General features: G+C 43.9%; 1 protein-coding gene across 5 annotated transcripts in view; it reads left to right on the top strand.

The window, feature by feature from the left end:
- The window catches only part of LOC100146270 (cyclin-dependent kinase inhibitor 2A), a 31954-nt gene extending 16262 nt beyond the window's left edge, over positions 1-15692 (top strand). For 3 of the 5 annotated variants that reach the window (XM_070248670.1, XM_070248671.1, XM_070248668.1), the window contains 2 exons: positions 12525-12831; positions 15431-15692. In XM_070248670.1, the coding sequence (XP_070104771.1) occupies positions 12531-12831; positions 15431-15441 (312 nt within the window). In that variant the 5' untranslated portion in view covers positions 12525-12530 and the 3' untranslated portion in view covers positions 15442-15692. Of the gene's footprint in view, positions 1-8630; positions 9135-12524; positions 12832-15430 lie in introns of those variants that run through there. The other 2 variants (XM_070248669.1, XM_023627432.2) reach the window with 2 other exon arrangements.
- The last annotated feature ends 264 nt before the right edge of the window (positions 15693-15956 follow it).

Here is a 15956-nt window from a genome sequence, read left to right as displayed (position 1 = left end):
CTCAAGAAAAGGAAGCAGTGCTGAGCTGTCCCCCATGCACTGTGCATCACTCAACAGGAAGACAGTGTGGACCTCACACTCAAAACAGAACTGAGAACCTTGGGTGTGAATTCCATCTCCTTGTTCACTGTCACTTAAGCACTCTGGGCATTTTTTTTCTTCTGATTTATGAAGGAAAGGTAATACTCTCTATCCCACAGGACAGTTGTTGGGTTAGAAATGATATATGTAAAGCTGCTTAATGCTTGTCACATAAATGGTAGCCATTATGATTTTCTTAGCAACTTTGAATGAATTTCCTATTGTCTCTATTTCTGTCTGTCTGTCTCTTCTAATTATATGCCTTATTACTTATTGTGAGCCTCAGGATGAGGTTCATTCTCAATATGTGTACATATAAACAAATTATACACATACATACACAAATACATACCATAAATATATACACATACACACACATACTGTGCTAATCATTAGTTTTATCAACTGGCCAAATAGCCACAAAATAGATTTAAGTGACTCACCATAAGATACTTCTCGATACACAAAAGCAGACATTTACAAAACGGTTGAGTTAGATGACTGATTGTTTTCATGAGGTGCAAAGATTGCTCATTTCACGAGAGTCCACTCTAGAGATACTTTTAATAGTAAACTCTTTTATAGATTTAAAATTATATTTGTTTGGCACACAATTTAGAAAAGACATCTGCTATATAACATGTAATACCCTTCTAAGTTATCCTCAAAGTGATCTTGAGAAGATGATGATAGGTATTGCAGATTCTATACCTAGGTAATATTTTGGAAACTGAGATCCAGAAATTGTAACTTGCCTATAATTATGCATCAGGTTTATAGTATATTGAGGCATTCTGAGTTTTGTGCTCCTTGCCAAAGTCCTGTTTGTGCAGGAAGAGAAATTTTCCAATAATTCTAAGTGAACAGAGATGTCACAGAGTCCCTAAAAGAGTGCCTTATTCATAGCAAACCCTCAATAATTGTGCTGTATTGAATTGAATTTAGAGAATAGTAAAAGGAACAAGGAAACATCATCCATCTTGAATTTCCCATAGATCTAATCTTGGGGACACATTCCCTTTTCTCAACAAACCCGCTCGGAGGTCTGCTCTGATTTCTCAGAGATCTTCCTTTCATGCTGAAGCTACCTTTTCTCCTTGTGCAAAAATAAATAACTAAGGAATACCTTGCATTCTTTGCCATGTTTCACCTAAGAAAGTCCTTCTTTCTCACTTAAAATGCCCAGGTTGGACACTGAGCCGTCAGAATTCTTACCCAGGGGCACTTCAAGGGGCACGTTTCTTGGCTGAACAACAGCCTCCTGATGCACAATTGTTATTGTGCCCACTTTGTGGATGGGAATATTGAAATTAGAATAAAGTATCACTTGCTCAGGGTGATAGGTGGTGGGGTTAGGCCTGGGGCCCTGTCTTCCTTATGTTATTAACTCTTTCCAAATTCAAAGGCGGGCATGAAATTATTCTTCCATTGCCTCAGTCTTCAAATAATCCTCTACTGCACCCAGCATTCTATCCTAGAGCCCATCTGTTCACGCTTCACCCAGCTATGTCCAGAAGTTCCATTACTGGCTGCATACCTTGCTCTGATAACCTATTTCCTAAGGAACTCTCCTTAATTATGGGATCCTCTCCAGACCCTGGAATACAGCATCTTTTTCCTGGTAACACAGGTCTGAGGTGTCAGTTATCAGAATGCATCTTCCCCCTTCCATACTGTTAATGTAGGCCCCCCTCAAGAGCGCATCCCAATTCAAGACCACCCGCCTCCTCCAGAGAGGCATACATGTTGATGGTTGTTACCAATACACCCTCTTGACTGAGGCCCCTTCCTTTTTTGTATCCACAACTTAAAGTCAAGTGCCTGACATATGGTATGTTCCCAGTCACTCTTTGTCAAATAAAGTTATGAATGATGGTTTCCAGAAAAGCAACTCTTGTCTAAGAAATTTATTATGTTTAGTTAATTAGGATGACTAATATGTGCACATAGTACAAAATTCAAACAAATCTTGCAGCATGTGAAATACAAGTTGCAGAATGTGACAAGAAAGTCTCAGGGTTCAGTTCAGTGAACTGGGTTCAGTTCCACATTTCCTCTCCCCACAGTTAACAGACTTTTCTGTATCTCTCCAGAGATAGTCTATGTATGTATATTTTATTTTTAACCTCAAACGATATTTTGAACCATTGTTTAATAACAATACTAATATTGAATATGTTAAAGAGATGTATGCTTTTAAGACAGCTTTTGTGTGTGTCTCACTTGATATAATAACCTCATGAGGTATAAGGGATAGAGCAGGATAGAGCCCATTTTAAAGATATGGACATTGAAGCTAAAAATAGTCTCAAAAGATTTCACGGTCAAAATGCAGTTCATTAGATACATCAGGACTGTCAGTTTGTCCCAATCCAGAGCTATTTCTCCAATACCTCTTGTTTTCCCAATGAAGTAAGGTTGCTTATCATGTAATATATTTGCATATCATGCATATCATAACTTGCCAATCCTGCAATGCCATAGCAGAACCAGAACGTGTTTGCAGAATACTACCTTCTCAATATCTGTCTGTCTCTTTCTGGTGTTGAATTAATAGTCATATCTAGAATTACTCTGATTTGTAGAGTTTCTGAAGTAGCACCATTGCAAGGCTTTCTTTAGTTTAAATGAAATAGTCAGGTGGTCACATAGTGCCATGATCTCCCCCCTCATCTGGGTTCTTCAGACTTCTAAGTCCTGCTCGGCCCATCCTTCTCTCCTCATCACAGATATTCTTCTAAACACTCACCACTCTCACTTCCTTACTCACCATCTTATCCCCACTGCAAACAAGCCAGCCTCTTCATTCATGGAAGGAAGTACTTCAACTTCCTCCCTGCCCTGACTTTTTCTCCCTTCTCAAATCTAGCTGTATCTCCTGTGTCCAAATTTATGACCATTCCCTGTGCCTTGCATTCCATTTCTTCCTGACTTTTTAGGGACCACAGGTCCTCAGAAATACCCTATCTTGAAAGGTGGGGTAGGGGGTGGGCACAACGGGTGAAGTGGTGCACCTACAATACAAATGACAAACGTTAATGTACAACTGAAATTTCACAAGATTGTAACCTATCATTAACTCAATTAAAAAAAAAAAGAAATACATCACTTAAAATATACATAGACACACAGGGAAAACTCATGTGCATAATCTATATACTCATAGACAGAGAAACTCAGACTCTTAGGTCTATAATGCAGAATTACACAACCAAGCACACATGCACACACACACTCCCAGACCATCACCCCACCCCAGCCCACAAGACAGCCAACAAGACGAACAGACAGCCCTGGCACTCAGTGGAGGCCACTGCAGGCAGACATGATGAATAGACCCTGGCATGATCTGCTCCACCTAAGCTGTCATGTAAGGGGGCATTTTCCTGGTTCCAAACCGAGGGCTGGGCATCTGCCCCACACCAGGGCCTTCTGGACAGCTGTGCCTGGGTCCTAAGATGCCAGAGAGTGACCAGGGTAGGAAAAAAATAAATAAATACCCTATCTTGCCTGTGACCTCAATTACACTTTTTTCTCTTCTAGCTTTCCTTCTCTTTACCTGGCAGTTTTCCTTCAAGGTATGTGTGTGCTCAGGTCTCTTCCTCCTTCCCTCTGCCTCCATTTACCATGTGTCACCTTGAACTACCACAGTTAAGCTGTGAAAGAGTAGTTTACACACAGTGTCCCCCACTTCTTTGCCATCCTATTCACTCCTGGTTTTCCTTCTGACAATCTGGGCAGCCCTTGCAGGCTCTTCTTCCAGAGTTTGTTTTTCCAGCTTTTCACCATACACCATACATCCCAGTGAATTACTTGGGAAGTAATTCACACAGTGTTCCCACACTTCTGTGTCTTTGAACATGCTCTCACCTCTGTCTGTAACATCCTTCTCCTTCTTTTGCAGCTCTATACTCCTACACCTTTCTTCAAGACCAGCGTCACCTTTCAGCATCCATGAAGGCTAAGCCACCAGAATGAGTTTGGTTCCCTTTCATTTTCTTCTGTTACCCTCTGCTTCTTTTTGCTCTTCCACAAATATTGTATGTAATGCCTCATTTAATCCCTACAACAACTATTTGAAGCAAGTACTATTATTATTCCAATTATACAGATGAGAAAACTGAGGCCCGGATACATTAAGTAACTTTGTTCAAAGTTGTAGAGCAATTAAATGAAAAGTCTAGGTTTGAATCCAGGCAGTCCAATCCAGAGCCCACACACTGAATACCTACCCTGCCCCCTGCTCCACCCTTAGCCTCTTAGCCTGTTGAATGAATGAACAATGGTGATCTTTTTTCTTAAAAGACTGATCAGAAGTGAGACAAGTTTAAATTTCATAGTATAGATTTTCAAAATTCCCAACTCAGTACAAACCTAAATAAGGCCACGACCTTCTCAGAGAAGAAGAAAAGTGAGTTTGGGGATGATAATAACCCACAAAATTTAAAATTTAAAAATCTCTTTGACATACATCATCTTATTTATCAACCCATGAAACATATTATGATTCCGTTTTACATGCGAGGACTTCTGAGGCTGGCATAACCAGCACTGGGATCCTGGGCTTTATATTTTATTTCTTCTGAGGTTTTGCGCCTCAGGTATGAGCTGATATGGATGGGTAAATTGGGAGTATGGTAGATTCTTTAAGAGCAAAACTAGGAAAGCTTTCACACTCTTAATTAACTACTTTTCATGCAATATTTCTAATGGAGTATTGGGTCAATTTCCACAACAAAGAGGCCACACCCAAGGACACCATAATGTTTTGGAAACTACTGCAAGTGCTGGAGCTGGTAAGGTACACATGTCTAAAACCTGTTCTTGGGAGAAGCCAAGTCTATGTCTGTATATAAGGCACCCAAGGGATGTTTTTAAATGGTCCTATTGCCCATCATTGTCCTTCAAGAACAGTCCAATATATTGCATGAGAGTTTAAAGAGTTCTTGATATAGGGATCCATAGTGGAGTTTTAGATGAATTTCTGAATTCCCTGTAGGTTATATTCAGAAATACATGTGCAAGTGAACACATTTTTTAAAAAATTACTGCATACTTTATTTTTTGAGGAGAGGATCTATAGCTTTCCACAGATTCCCAAAGGGGCCTACTGCCCCTGCCCCAAAATTAAGAACAATTATTTTAGTGATGGAAGCTAATTTTGATATTGATCCAAAAGCCAGACGTATTAGAAGGAAAATCTATTCCCTCCTTCCTATCAATACCTTAAGCTCCATTAAAAGAATTTTATGTTCTCTACCACAGTTGGAATCTTCCATGCCACTGTTGTCCCAATAATTAAAAGGTATCTAGAGGAAAATATAGATAGTACAGCAATGCACAGCACCTTTTTATAACAGATTTGATATCCCATCAGTGTTTTAATTGGCATCATTTTAAAACTTCATATTTTGCCTGAGTTAACAGCAACTGAAAGTAAACTCAGGTATCCTGGATCTTCAAGAGAAGTTAACCAGGAATTGAAACATACCTTTTAAATAGAGCTCGGTTATCTAGTAGGCAGACTAAGCATATGCTTAAGGCATCAGCAAAGCCTGAGTGATCCATTTTTTAAAAAAATAGTATATATTTTTTAAGAGTGTAAAAGTCATAACCACAGGAAGAATTTAGAACCTTATTGGATTTTCTTTCACTTGTTATGCTTTGAGTTCTGTTTAACTTTTCATTACATCTGAGGGTGGTGGAGGTGTCCATCATCTTTTCAGTGATCCAGTTCTTCTGGCCTTCCCTTTTATATACTATCAATAATTCTATCCAAAGCATTTTCTTCTCTGTGCCCCACAACAAGATTGCAAGAGAATCCTCCAAATGGATAGTGTAAGAGCTAACAGGTATTAGCTTAGGATGTGTGACACTGTTCTAAATGCTTATATGTACATCAATTCCTTTAAAGCTCACGACAGTCCCACGAAGTAGGGACCACTCAGCTCCCTGGTGTTTTGTTTGTTTGTTTGTTTTGTTTTGTTTTTGGTAAGGAATATTAGCCCTGAGCTGACACATCTGTGCCAGTCTTCCTCTATTTTTTGTATGTGGCACACTGCCACAGCATGGCTTGATGAGCGGTGTGTAGGTCTGTGCCCAGGATTTGAACCCAGGAACCCCAGGCCTCTGAAGTGGAGCATGCAAACTTAACCACTAGGCCACTGGGCCAGCCCATAGCCCCCTGTTTTATAACTAAGAAAATTGTAAGATCTTTCCAGTAGGAAGGAGAGGTATAGGGGGATGGGGAGGAGTGGCCCCAGGACAGTGTGTGAGCCTGGTCTCTGATCACTATGCAACTCTGCCTCTAGAGTGTTGAGCACTTTTTCTGGTCTAGGATGAATTATTTATTAAGAATGGAGTCTATGTGATATAAGACCAGAAACTATAACACTCCTGGAATAAAACAAGGAGCAGTAAGCCCCTTGACATTGCTCTTGGAATTTCTCTTTTGATCTGATTCCAAAGGCAATGGCAACAAAAGCAAAAATAAATAAGTGGGACTACATCAAAATAAAAAGCTTCTACACAGTGAAAGAAACTATCAACAAGATAAAAAGACAACCTACTGAATGGGAGAAGACATTTACAAATCATATATCCAATAAGGGGTTAATATCCAAAATATATAAGAACTCATACTACTCAATAACAACAAATCAAACAACCCAATTAAAAAGTGGCCAGAGGATTTGAATAGACATTTTTCCAAAGAGGACATACAGATGGCCAACAGGCACATGAAAAGATGCTAAACATCACTAATCATCAGGGAAATGCAAATCACAATCACAATGGGATACCACTTCACACCTGCCAGAATGGCTTTTATCAAAAGGACAAGAAATGACAGGTGTTGGTGAGGATGCTGAGAAAAGGGAACCCTCGTGCACTGTTGGTGGGCATGTAAATGGTGCAGCCACTTTGGAAAACAGTATGGAGGTTCCTCAAAAAATTAAGAATAGAACTACCATATGACCCAGCAATTCCACTTCTGGGTATTTATCCAAAGGAAAAAAAACCCCACTAATTCAAGAAGATATATGCACCCCTATGTTCATTGGAGCATTATTTACAATAGCCAAGATATGGAAACAACCTAAGTGCCCATTCACGGATGAATGGATAAAGATGATGTGGTATATATACGATGGAATACTACTCAGCCATAAAAAAGAATAAAATCTTGGGGCTGCGCCATGGCTGAGTGGTTAAGTTCATGTGCTCCACTTAGGTGGCTCAGGGTTTCCCTGGTTTGGATCCTGGGCACGGACATGGCACTGCTCATCAAGCCATGCTGAGGTGGTGTCTCACATAGCACAACCAGAGGCACACACAACTAGAATAAACGACTATGTACTGGGGGGCTTTGGAGAGAAGAAGAAGGTAAAAAAAAAAAAAAAAAAAAAAAGAAGATTGGCAATAGATGTTAGCTCAGGTGCCAATCTTAAAAAAGAAAAGAAAAAAAATGAAATCTTGCCATTTGCACCAACATGGATGGACCTTGAGGGTATTGTGCTAAGTGAAGTAAGTCAGACAAAGACAAATACTGTATGATTTCTCTCATATGTGGAGTATAAGAACAAAACAAACAAGCAAACAAAACAAAAGTCATAGATACAGAGAACAGACTGATGGTCTCCAGAGCGGAGGGAGGTTTAGGGGTGGGCAAACGGAGTGAAGGAGACCCAGAGGTACAAACTCCCAGTTAAAAAGTGTCAGTCATGGGGATGTAATGTATAACATGGTGACTATAGTCAATAATATTGTAATATTGCAAATTTGAAAGTTTCTAAGAAAGTAAATCTTAAAAGTTCTTAGAAGAAAGGTTTTTGTATAATTTTATATGGTAATAGATGGGAACTAGACTTATTGTGATCATTTCACAATGTATACAAATGTTGAATCCTTATGTTGCACATCTAAGACTAATATAATGTTGTATGTCAATTACACGTCAAAAAAAAAAAAAAAAGAGTGGCGATTACCAGCCCAGTGACCCATTTTCCACTTTCCTATCTGCTTATGGGCAGAAATCTCCACCATCCCTGTTAATTAGACCTCATCTTCTTGGGCCAGCCCTTATACCAGGCACTAGTACCAACCATTGCACGAGTCTAGAAAACACTCTCTCCGGACATGTTTCACACGTGTGTGGGCAGGGGGAGGGGACAGGCTGCAGGCGGGCAGACTTTCCAAAAGGAACGCATTTGAGTTCGCATTTCAGACATAGTGGACCCGGCGGGAGAAACCAAGTGTCGAGGGGTGAAGAAGGAGTGTGTCCTTGAAAAGAAGGGAAGCCTCAGAATCACCGTGATACCGATCCTCGGCCGTTTCTTCCGATTAAAAGAGGAAGCAATACTTTGCCTATAAGTTCAAACCCCCTGGTTCGAAGATGGCAGTTAGAAATCCCGTGCAGCTTTCTAATGCGAGGGGGTTGTACAGGGGAGGAAGGAAACAAGGGAGAAATTGCGCCTTAGTGAAGTCAACTCGCGCGAGCCCCGCGTGCGCCTGTTCTGGGGGTGGGGAGCGCAGCGCGGGGAGGAGGGGCGGCGGGGACGCGGGGCGGGGGACGAGGGGGGGCCAGGGCTCCCTCCCCCCTCCCCCCTCCACCTCCTCGGGCTCCCGGCGCGGATTGCTTCTGGCCGGTTCCCCCAGGTGAGCTACCCAGCCGTGACAGCACAGGCCCCACGAGGGGCGACTTCACGGGGGGGTGACATCTGCAGCGCGTGCCGAGCCTAGGGTGCCTCCTCGGAGAACACATGAACGGCGCTGCCGCCGGGGGAGTCGAGAGGCCGAGTCTGGGGGCCGCTTCCGTCGGAGGAGAGCGCAGGGGCGGGCTGGTCACGAGAGGCTGGGGCGGGCCGCTGGCTCTCCACGGCGGCGGGAGGAGGGGAGAGAGCGAGGGGCGAGCGATGGGGAGCAGCACGGAGCTCTTGGCCGACATGCTGTGCACCGCCGCCGCCCGGGGCCGGGTCGAGCTGGTGCAGGCGCTGCTCGAGGCCGGGACCTCACCCAACGCGCTGAACCGTCTCGGTCGGAGCCCGATTCAGGTGGGTCGGCCGGTCGGCCGCGCGGGAGGAGGAGATGGGGGCGGCTTTAGAGGACGAGGTTTGCAAGGGAGTCGGAGCCAGATAAACGTTTAGATTCCCAGTGAAGGGGAGTCTTCCTGGGCCGTTTTCAGATGGTTGGAGTCGGGGACTCCACGGCGACGCCGCGGGGGCTCAGGAAGCCACGGGAGGAATGAGGAGGCACGTGGGGTGCAGAGCTCTATAACAGCGGGAAGAGCTGGAGGGGAGAGCCTATTTGTGTTAATATAGACTGAGATGTGTTCTTTATCAGGCATAAAATGTACGAACGTTTCAAATAAAACGCAAGATTTTAAAGAAATGTGAGATTTCTGGGACGCCTTAGCTCCGAACTCACAGACTCCTGAATGCAGCTGATCGTCTTCCTTCCGAGGGGGAGATTTCAGTGGAAATCTACTACTATATATGTTGGAATAAATGTCGATTGAAATTATTCAGAAGCAACTACATATTGTGTTTACTTTTATTTTAACTGACTAGGGAAAATATAGGCGTGTGAGAAATTAGGAAATACAGACAGACGTATATGAAGAAAAACAGCTTGACCTAGCCTGAAGTAATATCAATTTAATTGCCATTTTGGAGGTATCTCCTATTTTTTGGCTATTTTTAGCTTATTTGAGAGAGATGAATTTGTGTGGGATAGAGTTCTCAATTCCTCAATTTTGAGAAATGTCGGTTCTCCCCCCCCATTCCAGGGGGGGAGGGGGAGCGGTCGTGTGTTCTTTTTTGTTGTTCGCCCTCACTAGCTTCCTAAATCTCAGGCTAAAAACGAATTTTTCTTGGTAGTCGCTACCCTAGTTTTATTCCCAGCGTCGATAATCATTTCTGATTCTGAAAAATAAAAGTTGTGGGAAACAAAGGCACATTGCAAAAACTCCAGTATAACAAGACAAAGGAAAGTAACTCCACTTGGAACCTCAGAAATTTCGAAAGTGAATCTTCCTTTCTTAGAACTATGCTACATAGGATAGATTCCATACACTTTAAAATACAGATAGAAAAATAAAACCAAAATGCCTTAAAACTTGAGATTATTTGGGATTTGAAGTGTGAAGAGGTGTTGAGACCAGAGAGGTCTCGTGAGGGTAGAAGATTGACATGAGTCCTTTAGAGGTAATGAAAGCATGGTTCAGAATTTGATCTCAAACATTCTGCCAGCAGCATGGACATTGGGAGTTGGGACTTGCAGTTCTGGAATGTGTTAGAAGAGACCTCATTGGTTTAAATACAAAAGGAAAAAAGAAAGTTGGATAATTAGTTTTCACAATTTTTAAAATAGGAACCATAAGAGCCTAGGGAAAAAGAGGCATGATTTTGGTTTAGGACCCCAACCAAATTTGTGTTTACTGTAAAAATACTTAGTTTATGGAAATTGCTACTATGTATTATTATATTTTATTAATAGTTTATTTTAAATTACTAAATTAAATTTAATGTCTTATCAAATGGATTTAAGTACCCTATAAATATTCCTTTAACTGATTCATTTTCTTTTTGCTTTGGGCTGCTATTATGATTTAAATATTTAAATGTTAGGTTACTTTTCAGTCTTTTTTTCAATTATTTTATTGAGGTCATATTGGTTTATAACATTGCATTACTTTTCAGTCTTTAATACTGTAAAATATAATAAAAACTTTTAAAAGCAGTTTTATGTCCAAGATGTAGGACTTCATTGTATAAATATTCTGTTTATCCTATTTTCATCTATTATATTCACCTGCACTATATAGAGATATGGAGGTTGTATAGACATGGTTTTAGACATGTATATATTAGCTCTGGCACTTACAATAATGCTCCCAAAAGATTATTGATTCCATAATCTATTAGAAATCTGGTGTAAATAAGTAGTTAATAATACTGTGAAAGTTTTCCCAGTTTTTCTTTTAAAACAGTACATTGTTCTAATGCACTGCAATAGTTTTTCTTTCTTTCTGTAGCTGTAATTTGCTTTATTTATATCTTGTCTTTTTTTCTCTCTCTTGCTCTCTGTGTCTTTTTGAAAGTTAAATCAGTTTCACTTTCTCCAGGACAAGAATCAACAGCCATAGTATGATTTATTATGGTTCCTTGGTTTGGACAAATTAAGCAATTCATGTTTAATACAGACTGCAACTAAAAATAAGTAATCTCTCTTTATTCAGTCACTATCAACCAGCCAATATAACCAAATAATGGTTATCCTAAAAAAGAATTTTTTACCACCACCACCCACCTTGCAACACTTAAATTGCAAGGTTGCTGTGGACACTATTTAAAAATTCCTCTTTGGTGATGGCTTTGTCTCAAAGATGATTTAGGAACTAAATGAGGTGAGCACCTCCAGTTTAATGAACTTCCAAGGTGTAAACTTTGGAAGTGTCTTAATTTCCTATTTCTGCTGTAACAAATTGCCACGAATTTAGTGGCTTAAACCAAGATAAATTTATTATGTTACAGTTCTGGAGGTCAGGAATCTGAAATGGATCCACAGGCCTGCATTCCTTTTGGAAGTTCTAAGGTAGAATCCATTTCCTTGCCTTGTCCAGCTTTTAGCGACCATCAACATTCCTTGGCTAATGGCCCCTGCTTCTTCTCTCTGACCTCTGTTTCCATTCTTATGTCTTCTCTCTGACTGTAACCTTCTTCTAAGGAAACTTCTGACTACATTGGGCTCACCCTGACAATCCAGTTAATCTCCCTCAAAATCCTTACTTTAATCATGTCTGCAAAGTCCCTTTTGCCATGCAAGGTAATATATTCAGTTTTCGAGTGTTAGGAAGTAGACATCTTTGGGGGGGCATTATTTAGTTACCATAGGAAGGAATTCTAGGGCTGGTTACACAAACCTTCTCATTTTGTCTTTAAAAAATTCAAGTTCAACATGCTGGGAAGCTAAAGGTACCTTAAAAGTTTTGCAAGAATTGAGATTTTGGGGGTTTTTTTCCCATTTTCACTTTTTAACAATTTCCACATTCTGGGCTTGAATATACAACAATGAACCATACAAAATCTCTGGGCCTTATGTAATTTTATATCAAAATGAGGGGAAAATACAGGTTAGGCTGTAGCAAAAGCCAGTTTGTCCCTCATCCCTTCACTGTTGTCATGCCTCTGGCAGTGCTGTGTGTGTGGGTGGAACTCCGCATAGGTTGGAGAATATAATGGAATTTACTGTGTACAGAAAAGTGAAATGGGTAGGAGAACTGGCTAAGAGAGTTGGTAACTGAAAGCAAATAAAAGAGTAACCAGATACCCTCTGGCTTGTACCGGTGTCTGCGCAGGGTGGGGGCTTCGTGAATCCTTCCTTGAAATTCATCCTGCCCCTGCCACCTGCCCTCGTCCTCACCACTCTGCTCTCCCCCGCAGGTCGTGATGATGGGCAGCGTCCGCGTGGCCGAGCTGCTGCTGCTCCACGGCGCCGACCCCAACCGTGCCGACCCCGTCACCCTCACCCGACCCGTGCACGACGCGGCCCGGGAGGGCTTCCTGGACACGCTGGTGGCGCTGCACCGGGCCGGGGCGCGGCTGGACGTGCGCGACGCCTGGGGCCGCCTGCCCGTGGACCTGGCTGAGGAGCGGGGCCACCGGGAGGTTGCCCGGTATCTGCGCGCGGCCACAGGAGGCACAGAGGGCGGTGGCCACGCTGGTACCGACCCCGCGGAAGGCCCCGCAGGTGAGGTGGCCGATTTAAGAATTTGAACTCAGGGGTCTGCCCGGTGGCACAGCGGTTAAGTGCACACGTTCTGCTTTGGCGGGGCGGGATTCGCCGGTTCGGCGGATCCCGGGTGTGGACATGACGCAGCTTGGCAAGCCGTGCTGTGGCAGGCGTCCCACATACAAAGTAGAGGAAGATGGGCATGGATGTTAGCTCAGGGCCAGTCTTCCTCAGCAAAAAACAGGAGGATTGGCAGCAGATGTTAGCTCAGGGCTAATCTTCCTCAAAAAAAATTAATTAAAAAAATAAAATCCTCTGCTCAAGATTATTTAAAAAAGGAAAGCATTTGAACTCAGCTTCCAAAGCCCAGCGCGCTCCTTCTCAGAAGAGAACTTTTGTCCTGGGAGAGCAGGGTCTTGTCTCTTGCCTCAGCTCACACACTGCCACCCCGTGGGACAGTCCCAGTCTCCAGCCTCGCCAGGGCTGAGGACAGGAAATAGCCTGAGAAGGGCGTCCCCGCGCTAAAGCCCATCCCATAAACCGTGCCCCCCAACCCCCAAACACTCCCCTGCCCGCAGCTCAAGGCCTAGACTGTGGAGCATTGAAGACTCGAGGCTAGAGGTCTAGCGGCCCTGCTTCCCACCTGGCTGGCTAACTGCATCCATTCGGCTGCCCTTAGCCTCTCCACTCGCCTACGTGGGTCATTGGACCAGTCCTGCGATTTCCAGAGCCACTTGTGTGTGGCATCATGTGGCAGAGATCTGTCATACCTGGCTCCATTGCAAAATTCTGCTAAATCCGATTCGCCGCTCTATGCGGTGGAGTTTTCCAGAGCGCTCCCGGGGCTTCTGAGGGATGTGGGATGGAGACCTCTCCAACCCTCGCAGTCTACACACCGGAATTTGCTGCGTGCTCCGGGGAACAGAGACCCTCTCTTAAGCTTTCCGTTTCTCCGAGATCGCTGAGACAGGGAGATGGATATGTGGTCCTCCTTGCCTTCTCCTTCTACGATCACAAGGCCTTCTTCTCCACCCTCCCCCCCCCCCCCCCCCGCACTGCACTCCTGCTTGCCTAAATTACCAACTTTACTCTTTTTTTCTGAAGGGCAGCCATTTTATTATCAAAATATATATATTTGAAGCAATATACGATATTAACACGAATATTTAAGGTAAACCTCGACTTTGAAGATGCTGAAATCTATCCTATTTTAGCTCAGAATTGGGGCACTAGGTTCCATGGGCCTTAGGGGAGCCTGGGAGGATAGACTGCTGAGACACGCTATGGGCGCTCGGCTGGGAGGCGCGGCGAGTGCGGCGCCTTGGGTCTGAGAAGCGCGAAGATCTCCTTGAGCCTGCCCACCCTCTTCCTCCTCCAGTTGAAGCGTGCGTCAGGGATGCAGCATAGGACGAGGGCCCAGTCACAGGGCTGTTGGGCGGAGCAAGAACTGGGAGGAGCCAAAGAATAAACTGAAACCCTTTAAAACCAAACCTAAGATGTTTAACCCAAGTTCACATCTTGCCTGCCTTCCTCCCTCCCTTGCTCCTTCCCTCCCTCCCTCCCTCCCTCCCTTCCTTCCTTCCATCCTTCCTTCTTTCTCTTTAATTAGAATCCTACTACACGATGTGCCCCGTTCTAGGCGGGACACAAACGTGAACGAGACAAAACAGGAGTCCTGCCCTCATAGAGCTTACATTCTGGGAAATAGACTTTAAGAAATATAACAGTGTATTTTCAGAGAGTGAGTCTGTAAAACCAACGTGATGGACAAGAGTGAAGTGTAACTAGGAGGGGAGGCTATCTTAGAAAGAGTGGAAGAGATTAGCCACTGGAGGCAGAGAAATCTCAAGTGCAAAGATTGCTGCGGGAATGACAGTGGCGGGTTAGGAGGACGGAAAGGCGGGCTGGAGCGTGTACACAACGCGATCAGAGAGGAGGGCAGAGGGCGGATGATGCGGGGGCCTTGTGGGTCAAAGAAAGGATGTTAGGTCAGTACATGGATTTTGTTCTAGAAACGTTAGGAAGCCATTAGCAGGTTTGGGAGAAGGGGTCTGGGGAGGGAGACGATGGGACTAGAACCGAAGTTTCACAAACTGCGGAGTCGCGCCTGAGCTAGAGGTTCCCTCTGGTTACGCGAGTTCGCTGAGTGGCGTGAGATGCAAGAGATGTCCGGTGACGCGCAAAGGGCGACGCGACGTCTTCAGGTCTTTGCGCCTGGCGTTGTGTGTGGCAGGCACTGGGCACTCCTTATGTATGTACCCGTTTTCCTCTCGCCACCGCGCGGGGTCTTGCGCCCGCGTTCTCCTTGCCCTCGCCCAGGCGAGCCCAGAGCTCGAGAGCGGCCGGCGAGCCCGGAGCAGCGAGCCGTGCAGGGCACGCGCTGCGAGGTGAGCGAGGCCCCGGAGTGCGGAGGCGGCGGACGGGGTCCAGACTCATGGACCGACCCTGTGCTGTGGTTGACGGATACTGAGAGGAGGTGTCCATGCAGGCGAAGCCATCCGCGAACCTTGTCCATAAATTCGAGCACCCAGTGGGGAACTATGAGAGAGGAGGGGGAGGGGTCGCACATCTTTGACTTCTGGATTCTAATGTCCTTTTTAATTTCTGTCATCTGCAGACGTTAAGTGATTTTAAACAATCATTGATATCCGGAGACACTTCGACACATTTGGATCTTCAATCGTCGAAGTTTGAAGATAAGAACTATCCCGCCCCACCCAGTTGTTCCCTGCTTAGTTCCAATTTATCAAATAGAGCTTTTTAAAATACTTTTTTAAAAAATGCTTTTTAAAAAAATGCTTTTTTTGTATGCTGCTTCTTCGCATGGATTCTTCCCCTAAAGCCCCATTTATATGTTGTTATAAAAAGTAAAAAACCAACACTGCTTCTGCCTTTTCATTGGGTTGGAGTTTTCAGGAGGGAGAACCCACCTCTGAGAACACATCTATGCGGGCACTTCCTCTTTCAAGCCTCGCAAAGCCAGGTGCTGTTGCTCTTACAGCCGTTTTGTGAATCAGGAAAACGAAGCTTAAATGGGTTACGTGGCCTTTCTTGCGTCAAACTGCCAGCGAATGGCAGAGCCAAGGCTCAATTTTTTAAAAAAAAAAATGTGTTCTTTCGCTTACTCATTTTATTCAGTCAAC

The sequence above is a fragment of the Equus caballus genome, chromosome 23 (assembly GCF_041296265.1).
Source record: "Equus caballus isolate H_3958 breed thoroughbred chromosome 23, TB-T2T, whole genome shotgun sequence".
Lineage (NCBI taxonomy): Eukaryota > Metazoa > Chordata > Mammalia > Perissodactyla > Equidae > Equus > Equus caballus.
This window is presented reverse-complemented; position numbering and strand designations above follow the sequence as displayed.